The sequence below is a fragment of the Cinclus cinclus genome, chromosome 2 (assembly GCF_963662255.1).
Source record: "Cinclus cinclus chromosome 2, bCinCin1.1, whole genome shotgun sequence".
Lineage (NCBI taxonomy): Eukaryota > Metazoa > Chordata > Aves > Passeriformes > Cinclidae > Cinclus > Cinclus cinclus.
Genome location: NC_085047.1, coordinates 85992479 through 86012999, shown reverse-complemented (window position 1 = coordinate 86012999; position 20521 = coordinate 85992479). Strand labels below are relative to the sequence as shown.

General features: G+C 38.5%; 1 protein-coding gene across 4 annotated transcripts in view; it reads right to left on the bottom strand.

Moving 5' to 3' along the window:
• Nucleotides 1-20521, bottom strand: part of GABRB3 (gamma-aminobutyric acid type A receptor subunit beta3) — a 194764-nt gene that overhangs the window by 32706 nt on the left and 141537 nt on the right. For 3 of the 4 annotated variants that reach the window (XM_062487860.1, XM_062487863.1, XM_062487861.1), the window contains one exon: nucleotides 354-574. In XM_062487860.1, the coding sequence (XP_062343844.1) occupies nucleotides 354-574 (221 nt within the window). Of the gene's footprint in view, nucleotides 1-353; nucleotides 577-4997; nucleotides 5062-20521 lie in introns of those variants that run through there. The other variant, XM_062487862.1, reaches the window with a different exon arrangement.

Sequence of the window (20521 nt, the reverse complement as noted above, 5' to 3'; positions counted from 1 at the left end):
GGCTGTTTTTTTAATAGACTATGAACACATCAAGAGACAACAAGAGCACCCACATTCCATCTTACCGCCTCTATGTTTCAGGTTTACAATTAATACGTGCCTTTCTGCTTCCTATAGCCAGTGGGCTTTCCAGATATGGTGACTGTACAGAAACAGATAAAACCTGACTGAAGGCGCTTCTGGCAAAATTAAGAAACATCGAGTGTGTCATTTGTTTTCTACTGGCATCTCTTAGAGTTACAGGGAAGGTTACATAATAAACTAACCAATGTTTGTAATAACCTTGTACCAGGAAGCAACCATCAACAACACGTTAACAGCAGTGATGAAATCTTCATTATGGAAGCACAAACCTGAGGCCATAAAGCACCGTTCCATCCGGGTGAAGGCGAATCATTCTGTTCTTCACAGTAACGCCGTGCACAAAAGATTTCTTGTCGTTTAAGAAGTACGTGTCAGGCACCCAAAGCTGATCTGCCACTCGGTTATCAAGAGTGAGGTTGAGAGGTATGCCAGCATAAGCCAGCCTCTTATCTCTCCAGTACTGTTGAAAATACATAGTCAGAGTGTAATCCTGGTGAGGGAAGAAAAAAAACAGAAGTACAACAGTCAACCGTACTTTGCGTCACTAGCAAAATAATTTCCATGTTGATAGCTTATTCTGATGTTGATTAAATTTAAATTTAATATTTTAAAATACTTAATAAAAATTAAATACTCATACCATTTAATAAGTAGTTCATATCATTCAAGTTATCACTCTAGATTAAGGGGGCATTTCAACTCCTATGAAATTCAGCAGGTATCGGTATCTTTTGTCCTGCTCTTGCTTTTCTTCTATGTAGTTCCTGTGACAACTACCCAAAATTATCATATTTGTGGAATGATAAATGACACAATGGGTAAATACTGCCATCTTCCCCATTTTTAAAAATGATAGCTGAATGGAAAAACATTTAAAGTATTTTGAAGCAGTATGCAGATTTCTGACTGAAAAATAAGCTGAAAATATGTTGATTATACATGTACTTTTGTGTGAGACCGCATTTTGCGGTAATAAATATTTTCTCATCAACAGGCTACACTGGTTGGTACTTTGAATAACAGTAAATTGTATTAAAGTCCCACTACCATCAATGTTTGGTTGTCATGATTTTTACAGTTTATGGTGTCTACTACAAGCTGCGATCACCAACATAAAAGCCTAAACATGGATACAGAAGCTCAAAACATCCATTTTAAAGTTTTTTATTTCATTTCAGAATGTGCTAACCTGACTGTTTCGTGTCATAATAACGCTTTATTGAAATGCTTTGAAAGTCTTAGATGGTAGGCCTCATTCAGTAGCTTCATGGTATTATAAAACATTAAAAAAACCCACCTGGGAACATTTTAAAGTTATGTACCAGCAAAATTGAAAAAATAAATCACATGAAAAAAATGAGACTAAGTACAAGCCATTAAAACACTGATTTTTCAAATTACAGAAGTGCTCTAAACAATAAAACTCTTCATGAGATTCTTCACAAAACACTGAGAAATTTATGTGATCTCCAAACACATTTAAATATTTAGCAGCAGGTGTGCAAGCCACAGGATACCTGCATTTGCATCTGGTTCTACAAGCTGGTGATGCAAAACCCCTCAGGCTTGCTGCTTGTTTGGGAAAAGGATGCTCAAGTTTTCTAAGCACGGCTGCTGGGAATGGTCCATTCTTGTAATGGGTTTCATGTGGAGACAATCCAATTTCAGGCACTGCTCCTGCCCTGTTTTCCTCAAGCCCTATGGTTTTTCCTTGAAATCATATGAAACTTGAGCCTGCTTTTCACACTCAGAGCATCTGCATTTTTGATTCAGTGATTCATTCTCTTTAATGAGGGATCTGCTACGGTTTAAAGAAATCAAATTTAATTGCTTAGAAAAATAAATCATTATAGATATCAAGGAAAAGCTGTTCCCATTTTAAGAAACTAATAGGAGACCTTTGAAAACAAAAGGGCCCAGCGATGGGAGAAAGGAGCCCACGTGGAACTGCCTGGAAGGAATCTCATTCCTCAAACCTCAAATCTGACATGACTGCTGAAGGGAATGAGCTCTAACCTTTTTGTCAGCAGCTTTCTTCAGTGGGACTAATGGTCTCTGCTCAGCAGTGAATGAGGTGCATGAGACACTGGGTGCACCTGCCTCACTCCCATCACCATGTCACAAAGGCCACCTCTCTCCTCACGTTCTCTGCAGTTTTCTAACACTGATGCATTAGAACAAATATTCTCTTCCAGCTCTGTTTTGCTCTGTTCAATTAAAGCTTGTTTCTATTAACATTCCAAACTTGCCAGCTACTATAATGGTTTGCACAGCATTGTCAAGAAATTTGGGATTATAGAAGTCGTGGACACAAGAACAGCATACCAAAAGCTCACTACGTGCAATTGCACATTATATGCACAAAATAATACTAAAAAATGAAATAAAGAAAAGGGGTGGCACTGCATAGCATTGAAAGAAGTGAGCTGGCCAGCACCAAAATATAAGAGAACAGTACATCTGAGAGAAAAGTTTTAGGCTAGCTTTCTTTTTCCTTTGGTTTGAGATAAAATATATACTAGCATCTAATAAATGGAGTAATTAATTAGCTAAATAAAACATACATAACAATAAAAGCACTAATAAACTGGCATTTTATTTTAAAAAAACAATTACTATGTCAGGGCATAACTTTAGAAATTACACGCAGAAACACAACCATCAAATATCCAAAACTTACTGTGTCTTGAATGAAAAAAGGAATTCCAAAACACATTCTTTAAGGCACAAATTTCACTAGTGCTTTCTCTATCAACCCTGCTCACTTCTTATATCATCTTTTTAAATTTTAAAATACCCTCAACACTATGTCCATTAATGTATATGATTGTATTTGTATTTTGTACATTTGGGCTCTGCCAGCCTTACCTGGCAGAGATGCCTTACCTGCTCTAAAGATGATGACAGAAAGAATTACTATGAACCATGCTTGGCCATCATCACACTTTTTTCAACTCCCTCAAAAAAAAGGAGCAGCAAACTTGTATAAGACCTGCATCGAAACTGCTTGGCTGTACAAGAGTGATAAATGAGCAGGAAAGGCCAGCTCCTTAGGGAGGCTCCACCCAAGTCACTCACTACCTGCAGAAAACCTACTTTTGAAAACCCATACAGGTATCAGTTCTCCTCCTCTGATAGCTAATTTTCCACACTTTGTACATATAAAGAAATTTTTTCCCTACTCTAGACCTCAGAGGAAAACACAAAAATTGCTTGAGTGTAGACTGGAATAGGTATTTCAGGGAAATGAGAAAATGAACTTTTACCACTCAGTAAACAGTCTACAAAGTTTATTAAGGGCCACCTCCCTCCAGGGAGCTTATGATGACGAGTTCTGATACAGAGGTCAAGAGAGTAGATGTCTAAAGCCAGAAGAGATTCATCCCACTACAGCTGCTGCATTAGGGTGCTATTGTATGTCAAAGACTACACAGAGCTGCCAGCTTTAGGAAATTCTAACTACTGCATAGAGCAATGGACAGTTTTATCAGCAGCAAAGACCTCTACAAAACCTATTTTATTCTCCCAAACAATACAATGCAATATTCAACATTTAGCTCTCCAGATCCTCACAGTAATAACATGCTTCAGGTCAAGCATGGTAACAAAATTACTCAGAGTCCTGACAGGCAACAAACACAGTGCTTCTCAAATACAGGTGAAATGTCCTCAAAATGGGAAAAGCTTGACTGAACAGGCAACGTGGTATTTCTTTTGTACATTTAAAGACCCTGAAACATTCTACAAGGATAAAGGACAGTGTTGGGTGTCCTTGAATTTCTGGCATGGTAACAATGCCACTATCGTGCAGAAAGGCACACAAAAAGGTGTGACTGCTGTTCTTTCAATATAGTTTTCCCTGGTCAAGGGGATCGGAAAACTATTTAAAAACTTTAAACAATAGATAATATTTTGGATATTATCGAGATAAGACATTTACATACAACAATAAAGAGGCTGATACCACAACTTAAATAATGTATAACACATCAGTGTTCTTCATGTGTATTGCTTATGATTTTAATCTTAAACAAGAATTATAGACTAACAAACATTGTGTGTCCTAACCATGTACCAAGAAATTTTAAGCATTCTCTGCATTATATTTGTATCTCTTGGACTAAGCATACCATGCAAGAAACACAAGTAACCCACTCCTAAAAAGCCACTTCAGACAGATAATGTACAGGACCTAATGCACTGACTATAAGACCAATTAATGAAAAATACTAATATGCTGTAATAGTAAAGGAAACAATTTCTTGTTTTATATTATACAGCTTGTTATCTCTAGCTTCCCTCTCCTGCACTCAATGAGAGTGAAAGAAAAATTCAAAAATATAGTTTGCTCATCAAAATAAAATTAACGTAATTATAGCAGCAATAACGCTCTAAATTTGACTATCACTGTTTGCTCTCTTACTATATTATGTATCAGGGATGTTGCAAGCTTTTTATTAGCTGTAAAAATGTTCCTTCAAAATGACTGCCAGATAAACACTGCAATTAATTGAGATAGAATACTGTTAATTTGGCAAATAAGCAAAAGAAATTATTTATGAAAAATGAAAGAATATATTGAAAATTACTGGAAATACTGGAAAAAATATGCAAATAAGAACAATTTCATTGCTTGGGAAGACAGTCTTGTGTCTACCTGTAATGATGTTTCCTGATTTAAATTTGCATTCGGATGTAAATTCACATCCTTGTTTTCTTGACCAAAAGACAAACGTGATTATGACCAGTTTTTGGATTATTTAATTTTGATGAGTTAATAAAGTGAGTATTCATTCAGCAGATAGAAAGATTTATTGAAAACCCATGCCTCACCTTCTACACATTTTCAAAACTAAGATATGGCTCCTGTAGTATAAAGAGCTATTTCTGCACCATTGATGATCGAATTATATTCTTCCCAATAAGTCCAAAGTGAGTTGCAAAGCCAAACTCATGAAACTTATGCTCTGACAACATATCTATAAATTTGTCACCCTACCATACACAGAAGAGACCTGACAAATAGATTAACACACACATTAATTCACATAGCTAAATATGAGTTTAATAAAGATGAATTCAAAAAGGCTAACCATAAATCAGAATTTACCTGCAATGCTTTTCAGTTGTGTGAGATGATCACATAAACGTTTTTCTCAGCATTCAAAAATTTCTAATAGCTCCAGCAACTTTCATATTAAACAAAAAAAAATATTAAAGAAATAATTTAGAATCACATAATCATTAATGCTGGAAAAGACCTCTAAGATCATTGAGTCCAACCACTAACCAGCATGTTCAGCACCAAACCTTATCCCCACATGCCACATTTAGAGGCCTATTGAACACTTCAAGGAATGGTGATTCCACCACTTCCCTGCGCACCCTGTTCTAATACCCAAAACCTGTCTTTTCCCATTATATTTTGCTTGTTGACATTTTGGGTTGTCCTATGTCTAAATAATACAGTTTATTACTTAATCGCCAGAAAATGGAGAAAGCCACCAAAGTCTGTTGTTCTAGAAAGTCTTTTACAAGAGAACTGCCTGATGAGAATGTTTCTGGCAATAGATGTAGCTCCTGGGCAGCCTGAGAGAAGGAAACCTGAGCATGCACACAGACACACACAACCACTCTAGTCCACCAAAGCATCTTCTTCTAATGTTTCTTGGCCTACCTGCTGTTACAGTAAAGGTTCATCTCACCTGTAAGATCTTGGCTCAGGCTTTTCTTTGACACTGTGCAAAACCTCTACAATACTGACAGGTTGAAAACACAGCACATCTTTTCCCCAGCATGCAGCTACAATACTCCTCCATTAAGAAAATGCTAAAGCAGCTCAATCACACTGGTTTCAGTGTGACCCTCCATACATCCATGTTGTCTTGGTATGCTTTGTACAAAATTACCATTACTGTTTTCCTCTTTTACCGAAACATGGAAGGATGGTGTTATAAACAGGAATTATTTAGCCTCCAAGAACCCACTTGATTCGACAAAACAATTTTCCAAATAAATGTGTGATTGCATGGGTCCTTCCTGCCCCTCACACCCTTTGGCACAAGAGCTTCCACCTCCACTGACACCCCAGTGCCTTCTCCAAAGTGCCTGTTCCAGATTGAGCATCCTTGGGTGCTCTGAGGAAGGTTGCCATACCAACCAGCACTTGGCTTTCTGCAGGCAAAGAGAGCACAGTTGACATAGCAACCAGCCAAAGCAGCTTCTCCACTGCTTTTTGGGCACAGGTGGTGGTCACTGCAGTGGAATTGAAGCTTCTGAGCAGGAGTGAAGGGAGCAACCAGGCACCCTCAGGGGTACTGCCTCACAGCCTGCCATGGCCAGTGCAGCTCACTCTTCCAAATCTGAGTATTGGCCCTTCTCTCTCTGTTCCTCTGCCCACCCCAGACTGATGGGAATGCTTTCCTGCTCTTGGGGTGTTCTCTCATCCCAGCATCAGAGGATACCAGCTGACAAGACAGCAACTGCTTGGGGTGAGCTTTGGAAGGAGAATATAGAGAAAGAAGTTCCTGCAAATATTTAAGTTCAGGGACATAAGACAATAGGAAGACAGCCTGGAGTATTTAATCCCTGACAGATGAGGGTGGGGGGAGAATACTTAAATATACCTTTTTTGTATCACAGTTATTACAACACCACAGGCTTCTCAGTAACCAGGAATTTCTATTCCCAAATGACTGATCAAAAGAAAACTAACGTACACCTTTACACATCATGGGTATGATACTCTCTGACCCAGAGCAGAAAGCTAGCAAAAAGTAAGAGTATGGTCTTACACTACAACCCTGAAGAGCTGTCCAAAAAATTTGTGATAAATTACAACCAAAATCCATTTGCTGATGCACATATAGAACAAAAAATTCAGTACCTGATAGGTCCCTCCTAAGAAAGAAAAATAGACATGTCAAATGTATAGATGTTCTCTTTTAGAATTTTCAGGAGCAGCAAGTCAAAAAAAACCACCATCAAATACCCTTAAAAAAAAGGACATACAAAAGAAAAATAATGGTAGGCTAAGTGATTCACTGCACTTGTTTCAAGAAGCACATTTTAGAGCCAACAAGGCCTCAAGAAAACAGGTACATTTAAGTGCACTAATTGAAATCCTGCTAACAACATATAGGGAAGAAAAAATCAACAATCAGCTGTCAGCTGGTTCCCACAATTGAGGCAGCTGACCTTAGAGAGATGGGAACTGACAACTAATGGATTGTGCCTCCTACACAGTAACAAGATGTGCCATCAGTGAGTTGGAGAAATGAGCTACTGCCCTACAATCTTAAAGCTGCAGGTTTACTCTTTTTTCAGTTTGGAGATATGAAAAGAGATTAAAAATTTGGGACATACCAGGTATCCATTTTAGAGAATGAAGGACTTCTCACACTTCTACTTTTTTATTTCCATAAATACATAATCTTATATATTTCCTTTGCATTTATTAAATTATCAATAAAAATCCGTAAGGAAAAAAAAAAAAAACCTCTGAGAAAGCCCTGTAAGTTGATATTCGTCATATTTATTCAGGCCTTCCAATTTCTTAAGACTCTTGAATGCATGAACTATTTTTGTGTCTGCAAGGTGTCCCAGCACAGACTCTAAGGCTGGGCATACACAGATGTGCTTTAAATGCTGTGACCATAAATACATAGCTCTGTGCCCCTCTTACTTGCTTATGAGATTAAACATGAAAAACATTCCAAAAATTTTTCAGTAAACAGTATTTCACACTGAAATTCTAGCTTTTTTGTCACCACAGAATTGTAAAAAGACTTGTGTAAAGGCACTAAGAACTTGTAGATATTTTTTTTAAACACTCTAGAGTCCACAAAAAAATCAAAACTATATTTAGGAAGAGAGAGCTAAGGGATACGTGCACTTGAATGAAAATACCTATCTGTTCACATCCACGCTTTTTTGTTAAAAAAAAAGGGGAAAAAAAGAAAAAGGAGTATTTACTCCATTGTGGGAAGAATTTCTTAAATTTTTCTCATCTCCCAAGTGATCCATTTGCTGACTCTGGGAGCCAGCCAATCTCCCTGGCAATGGAGCAGCAAGGCTGACACCCGAAGTTATACTTGGTGTCTGTGATTATCTGAAACAGCAGATATTCTTACAGGAAAACCCATTCAAGACAGATACAGTGAACAAAACACCCTTTGAGAAGGAGAGCAAGAACACAGTAGCCCTGAAATGCTTCAGCTATGCAAAACTTAAAACAACCTCCGTGTACTTCCAGTACCTGGCCTGGAGGGCATCCCCTTACCCTGCCAGAGCCAAGGGTCCATCCAGGAGTCCAGCTCAGCCCCTGGGTCCATCAGCCCGTGCCCCACCGACGCCACAGCAGGGCCAGTCTGCAGCTTCCACAGCCCTGCCCCAGCTGGCCCTGGGCCCCACCAAGCTCACCCCACCCATGGGACCATGACTCATCCCCAACCCCAGGGGAGTTAATTTCTCTTCATTTCAGAGTAAGGGAATGAACTGGAAGAGATTTATCCACAGTGGCTGAGGATTGCAAAGGTGATGCCTGAACCACCCTCTGCTGCCTCCTTCCTTCCCTCCAGATCTGTCGCTCATGCTGCCACCTTCTCTCACATCTTCCTATCACTCCATCAGTAATGCTAAGTCCAACTCTACATCTTGCAGTAACAAAATCAGGACGCACATTAAGTCAAAAGGAAAACACGCATTTCCTATCAACTCATTACTGCACGTAGGATAAACTCATCTCGTGACATGGCAATGCTCATGAAACTCAGCAAAGTACAAAACAGATAAATGGACAAAACCCTCCAAAAGCTGCACCCAAGAGGAAATATTGCAACCATACATCATATTTAACATCCACACAAACTTCTTGCCGTACAGAGACCAGTGGAAAAAATGGAAGAGAGCGTGTCCTTCTGACATTGTCCTTTAAAGAGCAGGCCGTGAGCGACTTCAGAGAGAAATATCCTGCTGAAGGAGAGTCTCCTCTCTTGAACATCCTGCAAAGATCTGCTAATAACTTTTGGAAGGGAATCAAAATGTGCTATTGCAAAATGAAAAAGGAGGAGGGTTTCAAACTACAATGCTGCCTAACTCCTTAAGCTGCAAACAGTATGGTCTATAAAGGCAGGCATGTCCAGGGGTCTGTGTCTACTTATGGTATTTAGAGGAAAACTGATCTGGTAGTGGATAATTACTTTCCCCTTTGTGTGAACCTCATGAACTTCAACAAGGCCAAGTTCAAGGTCCTGTACTTGCATCAGGACAAACCCAAGCACAAATACAGGCTAGATGGAGATTGGATTGGGAGCAGCCCTGAGGAGGACTGGAGGATGCTAGTGGCTGGGAAGCAGGACATGATCCATCAACACGCACTCACAGCAAAATTCCTCATATACATCTGTGCTGGGTGGACACACTGATTTCAAAGGCACACCTCACATTCAGAAGCACAGGCAGAGACAAGTTATTTAAAGAAATTGAGCTGCCTTTCCCATAGGTACAGCCTGTAACCACTGCTCAATTACTTACTTAATTCATCTACTATTGTCAAATATCTCAGAAGCAGGAAGTACATTTACAAACCAAGAAATCATTTTCCCCATGAGGCCTCTGGGTAGATAAAATGATCACTCTCTACAACTTCCTGAAAGGTGGTTGTAGGCAGGTGGGGGGGGGTCAGTCTTTCTCCAGGCAGCAACCAAGAGAGCAAGAGGACACGGTCTCAATCTGTGCCAAAGGAAATACAGGTTGGATATTTGGAAAAGGTTTTTTATGGAAAGAGTGATAAAGTACTGGAATGGTCTGCCTGGGGAGGTGGTGGAGCCACCATCCCTGGACGTGTTTAGAAAAAGATTGGATGTAGCACTCTGAGCCATGGTTTTGTTGAGGTGTTAGGGCTAGACTGGACAATCTTGAAGGCTTCTTCCAACACCATGATTCTGTGAAAATGTGTCTGTGTAAATCAGCATGAACAAGGTACATTATACAACATTGCTTTCAGACAGAGATTAGTATTCTGCAGAGTTGCTCAGGATGATCATGTGATCTCTCAAATATGAAAATTATATCCTTGACCATCTATCTACCTCTGCTCTTGCTCCAGCAGTGTCTCATGCTGGCTTCACACAGTGGTGCAGGAATGGAGGGTTTAGACTCATCAGGAACTGGACAAACTTTGTACAAAGTCTTTACAGCAAAAATGGGATTCAGATAAAGCTGCTGTAAGTAAAAATCAGGAAAGTCACCAAAGAGTATTATTAAATTAAAGACTGGAGGAAAACTAAACAGGTGCAGAAGAAAATCTGGTTTGGGGATATATCACAGAGAGGTAAAATTATAAAAAGCTTTATATCCTTGAGAAGAAACCTAGGAGAGAAGTTCACAAAACTCATGTAGGACACAAGCTCATTCTGTACCCAAAAATATAATTTAAACATAACACAGAAAAATTAGCAATCAGATCAAATGCATACATCCTACTATTGAAATGTTACAAATTTTTTTACGACCTGAGAACACTTAGTTTACAACAAAATATTGACTTAACAGGAGCATCACAGACTTGATAGAAGGAAAAGCAGACAGTGGAAACTACAAACTACACAGGCAAGAAAAGAAGGATGCAGTCTATGTTAAAGAATGCTTTGCATCAGGTAACTGTTCTGAATGTTGCACATTATGGATTAGGACATCAGGACTACAGAAGTATTAGAAAAAGCTGTCACCCCTCATCAGGATGACAGTGGTGTGAGTGACATACCAAGAGAGATTTAAAAGACAACAAGAAAACAAATTAGTAATCAGAAACTTCAATCACCCCCACATAGATTGGGTAAATGTCAGGTTGGGGTGTGATGCAGAGACTAAATGACACCACAAATTACTGATTCATGCAGGAGCTTTTGCTAAAAGCTGAAACAAGCCAAGATACCCCTGACTGGGTTCTGATCCATGTGCAAGTCATGGGGCAAAATGCTGTGACAGAAACATTGCTCAGTAACCCTGACAGAATTGGGAAATTCTCTTTTAAAACTGAGAAAATACTAAATTGACATAAAAATAGTGTTTTATTTAGAAAAATAAAAATGAGGCTGCTTGCTTCAAAGTTGGAGAAAATATTGTTTATAGTCATCATAATATGAACTTTTAAGTATCAAAAGCAACTGTTGAGCAACAAACAAACCAACCCCAGAATGTTTATTACAACTGAAAAGATGTACTTCAAAAGTAAGTCACATTCAAAGGAGAAGAGCTAAGAAGATATACAAGAAAAGCAAGATAAAGACAAAACTGCCTAAGCATTAATTTTTTAAAGGCATAAACACTCACTATAAATCATCAAATGATATTAAAAGAAAGCCTTGTAAAGCAAGAATGTTTCACATTTGTATTGTTAATGACCAGGTATAAGTCAAGAAACAGAGACCAGCAGTTTTTGCAACAGTGGGAGGTCACCTGCACACCTGAATGAGGATATATGCAGGCCTCTATCATCCTCAAACATGGGAGACAGCAGATGAACACTGAGGCAACTTAAGATTTGCTACATTTCTTTTAACAGTGAAAATGACAGCGTGTGAGTATCAGGAGGTGCAGAATGACAGCAGCATTCTGTGCGCTTGAATGCTAAATAACGAAAAAAATCAATGCTGATACAAAGTAATGTACATGGGAAAGAAACAACAGTCCAAACCATGGACTAATAATTAGGTTCGGAGCTAACTATGGCCACATGGGAAAAAAAAGTGTTATTAACCAGCATTTTTATGAATAAACCAGTTCAGTAATCTGTAAAGTCAGAATAGGGAAATGTTATGACTATTTGGAAAAGGGACAGGAAAGCCAGTTTGAATGGAGCTCTGAGCAACCTGCTCTAAGTGAGTGGCATCCCTGGAACCAGATGATCTTTACAGTCCCTTCCAACCCAAACCATACTATGGTTTCTGAAAGTGTTGAAGAAAAAAGGAAAATGATCTTTTTACATCATTTTAGTTGACTCACACGTGAATTACTGAGCATAGTTCAGGCCCTTGTCCCCACCAGGGCAGAACATAACAAGGTACAAGAAACTGCAGCAAGGGGAATGAAAGGCACAAAACTCCACATAAAACCAGACTAAATATGCAAGGACTTTTCTGCCTACTAAAGAAGCAACTAAGAGATAACTTGGAAGATACCCATAATAATGTTGTGGAGGATGCCAACAGCTATTTACTGCTCCGCACTTGTAAGAAGCAGAGACCAGCAAATGAAATTACCAGATGTTGGGCTCTGAACAAGTGAAAGGACACTATTTTCACACATATGTATACACATATGTGTATGTATGTGCATGTTTAAACCAGGTGGTTCTTACCCACTGCTTGACACCAAAAACAAGCAGATGTTCCAGGAAGCCCCTGAGAAGTTTCATAGCATGATGCTAGAAGAATTATCAGAGAAATAACATAACTTAGTCTCAACCTACTTTTATACCATGCTAAGAGCATTCATCATTGCCCACAGCAGGACATGCAATACCAAGAAAGCCAGATTCCAGGTCTAACTTCATAAAGCCATTCTCATGTCTTTATCTTCTTGGAGCATGCCATGAAGTCATTTAGGACTCTGCAGTATTGTTCAGGAGCTGATGTGATTGTCCTGTGGTGTTAATAAGCATTGCTGTCAGGGCTGACAACTTATCTTTTCCAGGGTAAAGGAAGTTGAAGTTGTAACCCAACACACTTACACAATTAATTTTTGATTCAACTGCAAAAGAAGATGATTTTCAACGTGAGATTTTTTGCAAATAGCACAAATATGTCAATGTAGAATATTTTACTGTCGAAGTTCAAAAATTATTTTAGAATTACTTCTTTAACAATTTTGAGTGATAGTCATGTTCACTTTAATTTGTCTAGCATCTGGTCCTGGCAAATGTAAGCAGATGTGTCTAATTACTACCTTTTGATACTTGTATATGCATAGCATGAGTAAGATCACGAAGAATAGAGACTTTTGTGAAGAGGAGGAAAAATGCCTTTGAAGCCAATGACATGGCAATGAATCAGATGGCTAAAATATCTGTTTCATAGTTGAGAAGTTGGCAAATAAACACAAGTAATACATTATTCCAAGTGAAAACATTGTTTGAAGATGATAGATACATATGGAAATTTAAATTAGGTTGGAGCTCAACATCAGAAATGTGTTCGTTCCAATTTAAGCTCATAGAATCATACAACAGCCTGAGTCAGAAGGGACCTAGAACCATTGAAGTCCAGCTCCTGAGGAGTTGATCAATAGCTGTAATCAATCCTTGTCCTCATTCTTCACCTGTAACACTATTCACATTTTGAGTGGGGTTTACCTATTAAAAGATTTTTAATTGGTTAAAATGGTGCTTTTTAACACAACACAACAATTAAAGGCAGAAGTTTACCTGAAACTCCCCTGCAGAACCTCTACCTCCACAACTTCTTGTGCAGCTTCTCTTCTCACATACACCTATAGTCTTGGATTTTGGTCCACTTGTTGACAGCACAGCTCCTGGACTTGTTGCTGTGTCCAGGGACAAATTGCTGCCATCCAGCTGGCTGCTGCCTCACAATCCTGCAGGCAGGCAACACCACTGTCGCTGCTGTGCAAGGGAGCAGATGTCAGCTTTACATCCGTGTTTCTGGCAGACCACAGTCTGCCCTGTCCCTGGTGGGGCTGCTGCTCTCCACAGCAGCATGCTAGAAAGTCCCTGGAATCTTTGGGGTTATAAAATGTGTGTCAGGAAAGGTGTGTGGTGAGTTTATAGGGTGATACAATCAGGAAAAGCTGAAAACTGGCAACTGCTGTGAGAGCAGTGCAGTCTCAAATCCAGAGGTTGCACTATTCACACCAAATGCAAAATTGGTTACGTTATCTCATACACATAGATCATGCCAGTAAAGGAAGAAATACTTTAACGTATCAATGAAAACTACAGAAAAATTCTTTCAGCCGTTTAAATCTTAAGAATGTTTACTTCACTACTATGTCACCTGGTTTTATCCACAGTACGCAGACAAAATGATTCTGCTTGTGACCAAGTATCAAACTTTGTACAAGCAAAGTTCAAGTTGTGCTAGATAAGATATACCTAAAACCATACTGCATGCCAATATAGATCACTGGAGAAGCTAAGCAATTGTTTCTCCATCATAGCATACTACACTCAAATTTGATTCTACTTCTATTTAAACAAAAAAATATTTTTCCACTATTGTCTACTTTCTGTGACAGCTACCATAGTGTGTATATTTTTCTAATCAGATTAAAATTTTCAGTTACAAGCAGAAAAAGAATTAACAAATTATTAACTGTATAAAAAAGAACATAACTTTCTTTTTGCTCATATCTCTAAGCCAGAAACTAAACGTAAAGCTATGTGTGATATAACCTAGTTTCACATTAATCTTTCATGTTTGTCCAGGTTCATCTCACAAAGAATTGCCAGCTGTTCTACATGGTCCCAAATCCAGCAGTTCACCTTCAGAGTAGAAGCTACTGGATGCTGAACACATTAAAACATCTGATGCTCCAGTGGGAAAGAGATGTCAGAAATTTGGCTGTAATGACAAGAATGGAAGCGTTTAGAAAACATGGTTGATTTATTACCCTTTACAACTAACTGTAAAAACTGTGTTTACACCAGAAAAAGAACTGACTTTCTTTGAACTCGGACTCTGTTCCCCAGCCAAGTGATTTATTCTATGCTTAGAAAAAGGCCTTTGCTTGAGTTATCAATACATAATAATGCATTATTACTACAATAGCATGACATAGCAGATGTACTGTAAAAGGATTCATAAAGTGAGGGCCTGATTATATAATTGTTGCAGCAGACCTTTCATTAGAAGTAGAAATGAGCTGAGACACAGACCCTCATTCAACAACACAGAAAGGATCCTGGTTTATTATTCTTTACAGCTTTGCCATTATATCTGACTGCAGCAAGCTCCCTCTGCAGGGTCCAACTGCAGGCTCTGACTGCTGCCTATTTCCAGCTGGACTGTGACTGTAAGTATTGGTTTGCAGACTCTGACCACAGCTTTCACCCAGCTCAGCTGGGACTGCAGGCTCTGCCTCCATCAGACCCAGACTGACCCCACAGCTAGACCTTTCACTGCAGCAACTCTCTTCCTTGTTTTGCTCTTCTTTGTGCCTCTATCGAGCATTCTTTCTTCCTCCGAGCTCCTCCTGATCCTCTTTCTCCAGGCCCCCAAAAGCCCCCTGACCAGCCAGCCCACCCCCTTTTATCACACATATTTTTATTAGTCACAGCTGTGACCATTTAAGGGCAAGGCTGTTCTTCTTCTTTGGTAATTAGTACAACTGTGACTTATCAGGGGCAAGGTTGCCTGTAACCTCTTCTTCTACACCTATATATAACGATTAAATACAAAGAATTTATCTTCTTACCAGGAGCACAGCTTATACGTGCATTTGTACGTAAAGGCACGTAGTCCCTAAATCCCGGTTCCATGCTACTGTGTATGAGAGAGACACACCAGTGTCTTCCTGTCACACTAACTCATCTTTTCAGTAACATGGTTCTCCTGCCTAGGCTTTAAAAATATTCTGGGTTATAGCCAACCTTTTGAAAAATGTAATTTTTGATCATTCACAAGCTACCTGAAATACATGAAGGGTTGAAGCTATTGTTTCAAAATCTTTACCTGCGGCTATGAATTCTAGAAGGCTAATTTAATTATAAATGATTTTTAAAATATCACTAGGTAATGTTGCTTTTTTGGAGAAGTATTTATTTTACATACCTCAAGTTTCAAAATCGATTGACATTTCTTTGCAGGAATAGTCTTCAAAAGTCTACAAAATGCAATGTCATTTGGGTGTTTCCATTAAAAACAATGACAAATTACATTGAAAACTGGAAAATTAGCCCCTGCCTTCCATAGACTAGAATTTCTTTGACTGCCATAGTTTGGGGGTACACTTCACTTACTCCACTAAGCTCTCCTTTCAGTCAAAGGGAATGAAATTATTTGAAACTGGGAAACACAGAAAGGAGAGTTGTGTGCCCAGGGGCTAAAAACAACAATAATAGCTCATCAGACGGTAGAAATCATAGATCATGAAGTTGGGTGTTTTGGGCAGTTACAAGAGTTACCAGTGAAATGCATATGTGAAAAATGTTACTGTGATCCTAGCATGCAGCAGGGTACCAGTTAAAACTTCCTCTAAAATACGCTGCAAAGTTCTAGTCACCTTTCTTCCAAAACTTCAGCTGGGAAAAGTGCAGGAGAAGGGCTAATGAAAGCCCAAGGGAAGAGAGAACCTGTCTTCTGAATAAAACACTGGCTTGTTTAGCTCAGTGACACGAAAAATTGGGAGTATGGTAACTCCATCCGTGCACTGCATGCACTGTTTTCTTTCAAACTGAGTAACAGGAGATGGAGAGATCATGTGCATCCACATCTTAGCAAAACACATTGTAAGGATGTATCTGCTTTATTTACTTTGATCCTAAGGAAGGAAATGCTCCATGCTCAAATATAATCTAAGACAGTGTACAACTGATTGCCTCAAGAACCACCCAGACACAGCTCTTCATCATTTAGCATTAGCCTTTCACAGAAAGTCCTAAAAATCTCCAACTTTAATAAAAAAACAACCAACAGGTCTTTTTTTTTTTTTAAGGTATTTAGGTGCAGCTACACTGTAGGCTCCTAAACTACCTATGATCTTGAACTGCTTACTGAAGTTCTATGAAAAGAAATTAAAATTCAAAAAAGTTTAAATTTTAATGGGAATTAATTAGAATAATTTGATCAGATTTCTTTTATTTAATAGGAAAAAAATATATTTAGAGACATCAGTTGCCTAATTAATGTTGATCTGATTCGTGGGTTGCTGTCATTGCTTGCCACTAATGAAAGATTCAAGTTATTTATTTCAGATGATGTATAGTGTTAAAACCAGAAAATCTGAACTAAACCAGAACTTGTGGGACTCATCCAAGCACACTTAGGGCTAAAGCCACAAAGCTACTTATATATAGCAATCCTGTCCAAGTGTGTACTTCACACTGCACACACATGCATTTGGAAACCAAAACACAGACCTTAAGAGCAGTGAAACCATGTGCACAAAGTCTACTGATATCGGAGGGATGACAGCAGCAAGCTGCACCTATGCAGCCTGTGGAGATGCCATCAGGCTAATGAGCTGCCTGATCAAAAAGTGATATAAAGGCTCAGGAGTATGAGAAAGGGAGACAAGACCCTGCTTTGAGGGTGCAGTTTGAGCAGCCTGATGAGTCAGGAGACAGGAGCTGCAGCCCTTTGTGCCCTTGGGGTTTCCTAGGAGTGGTCTAATGCCCCAGAACCAGGATCCAAGCGTGACTGATTTACAGGGAAGAGTTCACGAGAGGCTGATGAAGAAAGAAGACACAAAGCAGGACTAACACTCTTCTTTAGCATCCCAACACCTTGCAAAACCAGGGTGTAAGTTACAGTACGGGTATAAGCAGTTTCTGCTTTCAGACTGTTTCTACATCATCATGTTAGGATGATGTTTTATTTTAAGTATGCTTATTCTGGCATTCAAGGGTTATGCTCATTTTTGACTGAAAGGAAGCATCACATGGAGAAAGTATTGACAAAAACCTGGAACAATAGTGAGAGTGTGCAGCTTACACTCAAATACTGTAAGTCTTGCACTTAGGATGAAAGCCCAGCTTTAATGGAGACCTCTGGCACATCCACGCCCAGATAAGCATTCTCTAGAACACAGCCGCAGTAGAAGAGCTGCCTATTTTAAATTATTTCGATCGTGTCATTCAGATTCTGGACTGAGCTCAGACAATTTGAAGATAATGATCCAGATTCAGATAATGTGATGCTATTAGAACTCTACAGGTTCTGATGGGTTTGAACTCCTGTGCAAAGGAGATGTTAATTTCTCCCAGTAAACAATAAAATAATGATTCATGTAGAATGCTATCATGTAAGACTAAATACAACCCAAAATTAAACATGTATGCTTCCCTTCTTTCAGGGCAAATATTGGCTTTTTCTGTTGTGTTCTGCCTGCTAGACATTTCTTCCTCCTTCTATAAACAGTATTTCTGCTCAGGCAAATTCTTCATTTATTGATTCTTTTCTTTTTAGTATTCAGCTTACAGTCATCCATTATATGGTCTATGTCACTGGAGCTTTATCCTTTTTGCCAGATTTCTGTTTCTGAGTATATCTAATTTGATCTGTGCTTTTAAATGTATTTCTCCTTCCATGAAAATCATATTTCTTCCTCTAAATACATTCCCCATAGTTTTTTCTGCCACTATATGCTTTTCAGATTACCTTTGTTACAGTATTATCAGACCAGGGCAACAGACTCCTCCCTATTTCTCCGCTGTGGATTTAGTCTGAATTCACACAGATATAATGGTGCAGAAACTAAAATAGAAAATTTTAAGGTGTTGGGATCAGTATTTTTCCACAAGCCAGTACTTGTATTTATGTGAATGTGTTTTATTAAATATTTCTCTTCCTTCTGAAAGTGCTGTGAATAATAAGCAGTCATGGAATTCTGCAGGGGTGGTCTTACCAATTTTCCTGTTCGCTGGCTTTTGCCCTTCTTTTGTCCATCAACTGTGTTTATTCACTGTTAGATGTAACCAGTTTAAATCTCACTAATCCAAACCTCTCTAAAACACATAGGCAGTAAACATAACTCCCTGACTTGGAAAAAAAAAATAGAGATATTTGAAGTCACCTAAAAACTAACCATTTTATCAATATGTTCAGGTTTTTATATATTATCTGAGCTACCCAGACTCAGGTTTATCAGGACCATAAATTCAACACATAGAAGAGGAAAGAGTAAAAACTTCTGAAGTTCAACCAGAAGCCTTCTGCACTTTGTTCTAAGATCTACATGCAGGTAAAAAAGATTAATGGCTACTGATCTCTCTCTTTCTGGCAGCTTCCATGGGCTGATACTGCTGTGTGTTTTAACGTTGAATTACAGGAGGAGTATTCACTGGTTCATTCAGGTCTCATCACCTGGATATTTATGCAAACAGCATTAATGAAATGGAACTTTGTAGTTTGGAGACTTTCCTTTGAATAATATAGATTACAAACCAGTCCCTCCAAAGGGCCTCAGGATAACTGTTGAGAATAATTATAACATTCATTATCAAGGAATGAATCACAGTAGATTGCAACCAAACTAATCCAATGTAGTCACTGCATTTCCTGATTTGTTGCCTTCATAAGGAACATATATCACAACTTTCCCAAGATGTTGAAACTTCCATCAGATGGATTAGCCAAACTATTTCCAAGCAATTTTAAAAAATCCATTATAAAAATAAGTAATTCTATTCCAAATATAGCACTCTTACTGAACATTTTGTACTTTTAGTCTTCATATGCTGCATCTTTTCAGATCAATTCATTCTTTACTGAACACTTTATTCTTTTACTCTTCATATGCAAGGAAAAAGTTGACACCTTTTATTCAAAACATTCTAAAATATTCTCGAGTGTACACACTTTCCTTTCACTGATCACTTTAACTGTGAAGTTGTTAACAGAAAGTTTTAATCAGAAATTCTTCAGCAATCTTGATCCAGCAAGTTCTAATCTATAAAATAACTTCCAACAGTCTTTGCTGTTTTCTTTCTCAGAAGAAAACTGGAACAATCATAAAACCATAAGAATTCATCCCTAACATGTTACACCTGCAATGCAGTTTTTACTAAACCCTCCAACCATAACAATAAAATTCCATTCATTTTGTGTAGCTGTCACTCCACAAGAGAAACAGCTTTGCACAAAGCACCACAACTAATTTGTACTCATTTGCACGTGTATAATTTAGTCACAGTCTAGAAATAATCCAAGCAGCAGAGATGGAAATTCTTGTTTGGAAATACAAATGTTCTATTGCAATGAAGTCAGCTGGGCTTGAGGGGCTGTGCTCTCTCTTGTTTGGCAATGCCAGATGCAAATATTTTGATTTTTTATTGCTGTCACATGACACACTGTCACAAGCTGATACAAATGAAAGGAAACAGAATGACACCCATTTGGAACAGATATTGACCCTAAAATATTTACGTCTTATATTTTCAGTGAAGCTGGAGGAAAAAGCCCCAAGCTCTAGCACACTTTCCTTAAGAAGCCTTGCAAGTATTTCAGTCAAATGGAGGTAAGAGTATTTTTGCAGTTATGCTTTTCACTACAGAACCCCGACTTCTGATGAAAGAATAGAAATAGCTGAAACACTAGGAGGGCAGAACCGTTCACATGATTCAGCTAGGCAAGAAAAGTTATGTGTCATATCAGTGCCTGAAACAACTTGAAAATGTAGACGTTGGAGATTTAGTATCCTCATAAATACACATATGAAAAGCAGAAAGGACCAAAGTAAAAATCATAGAAACATTCAA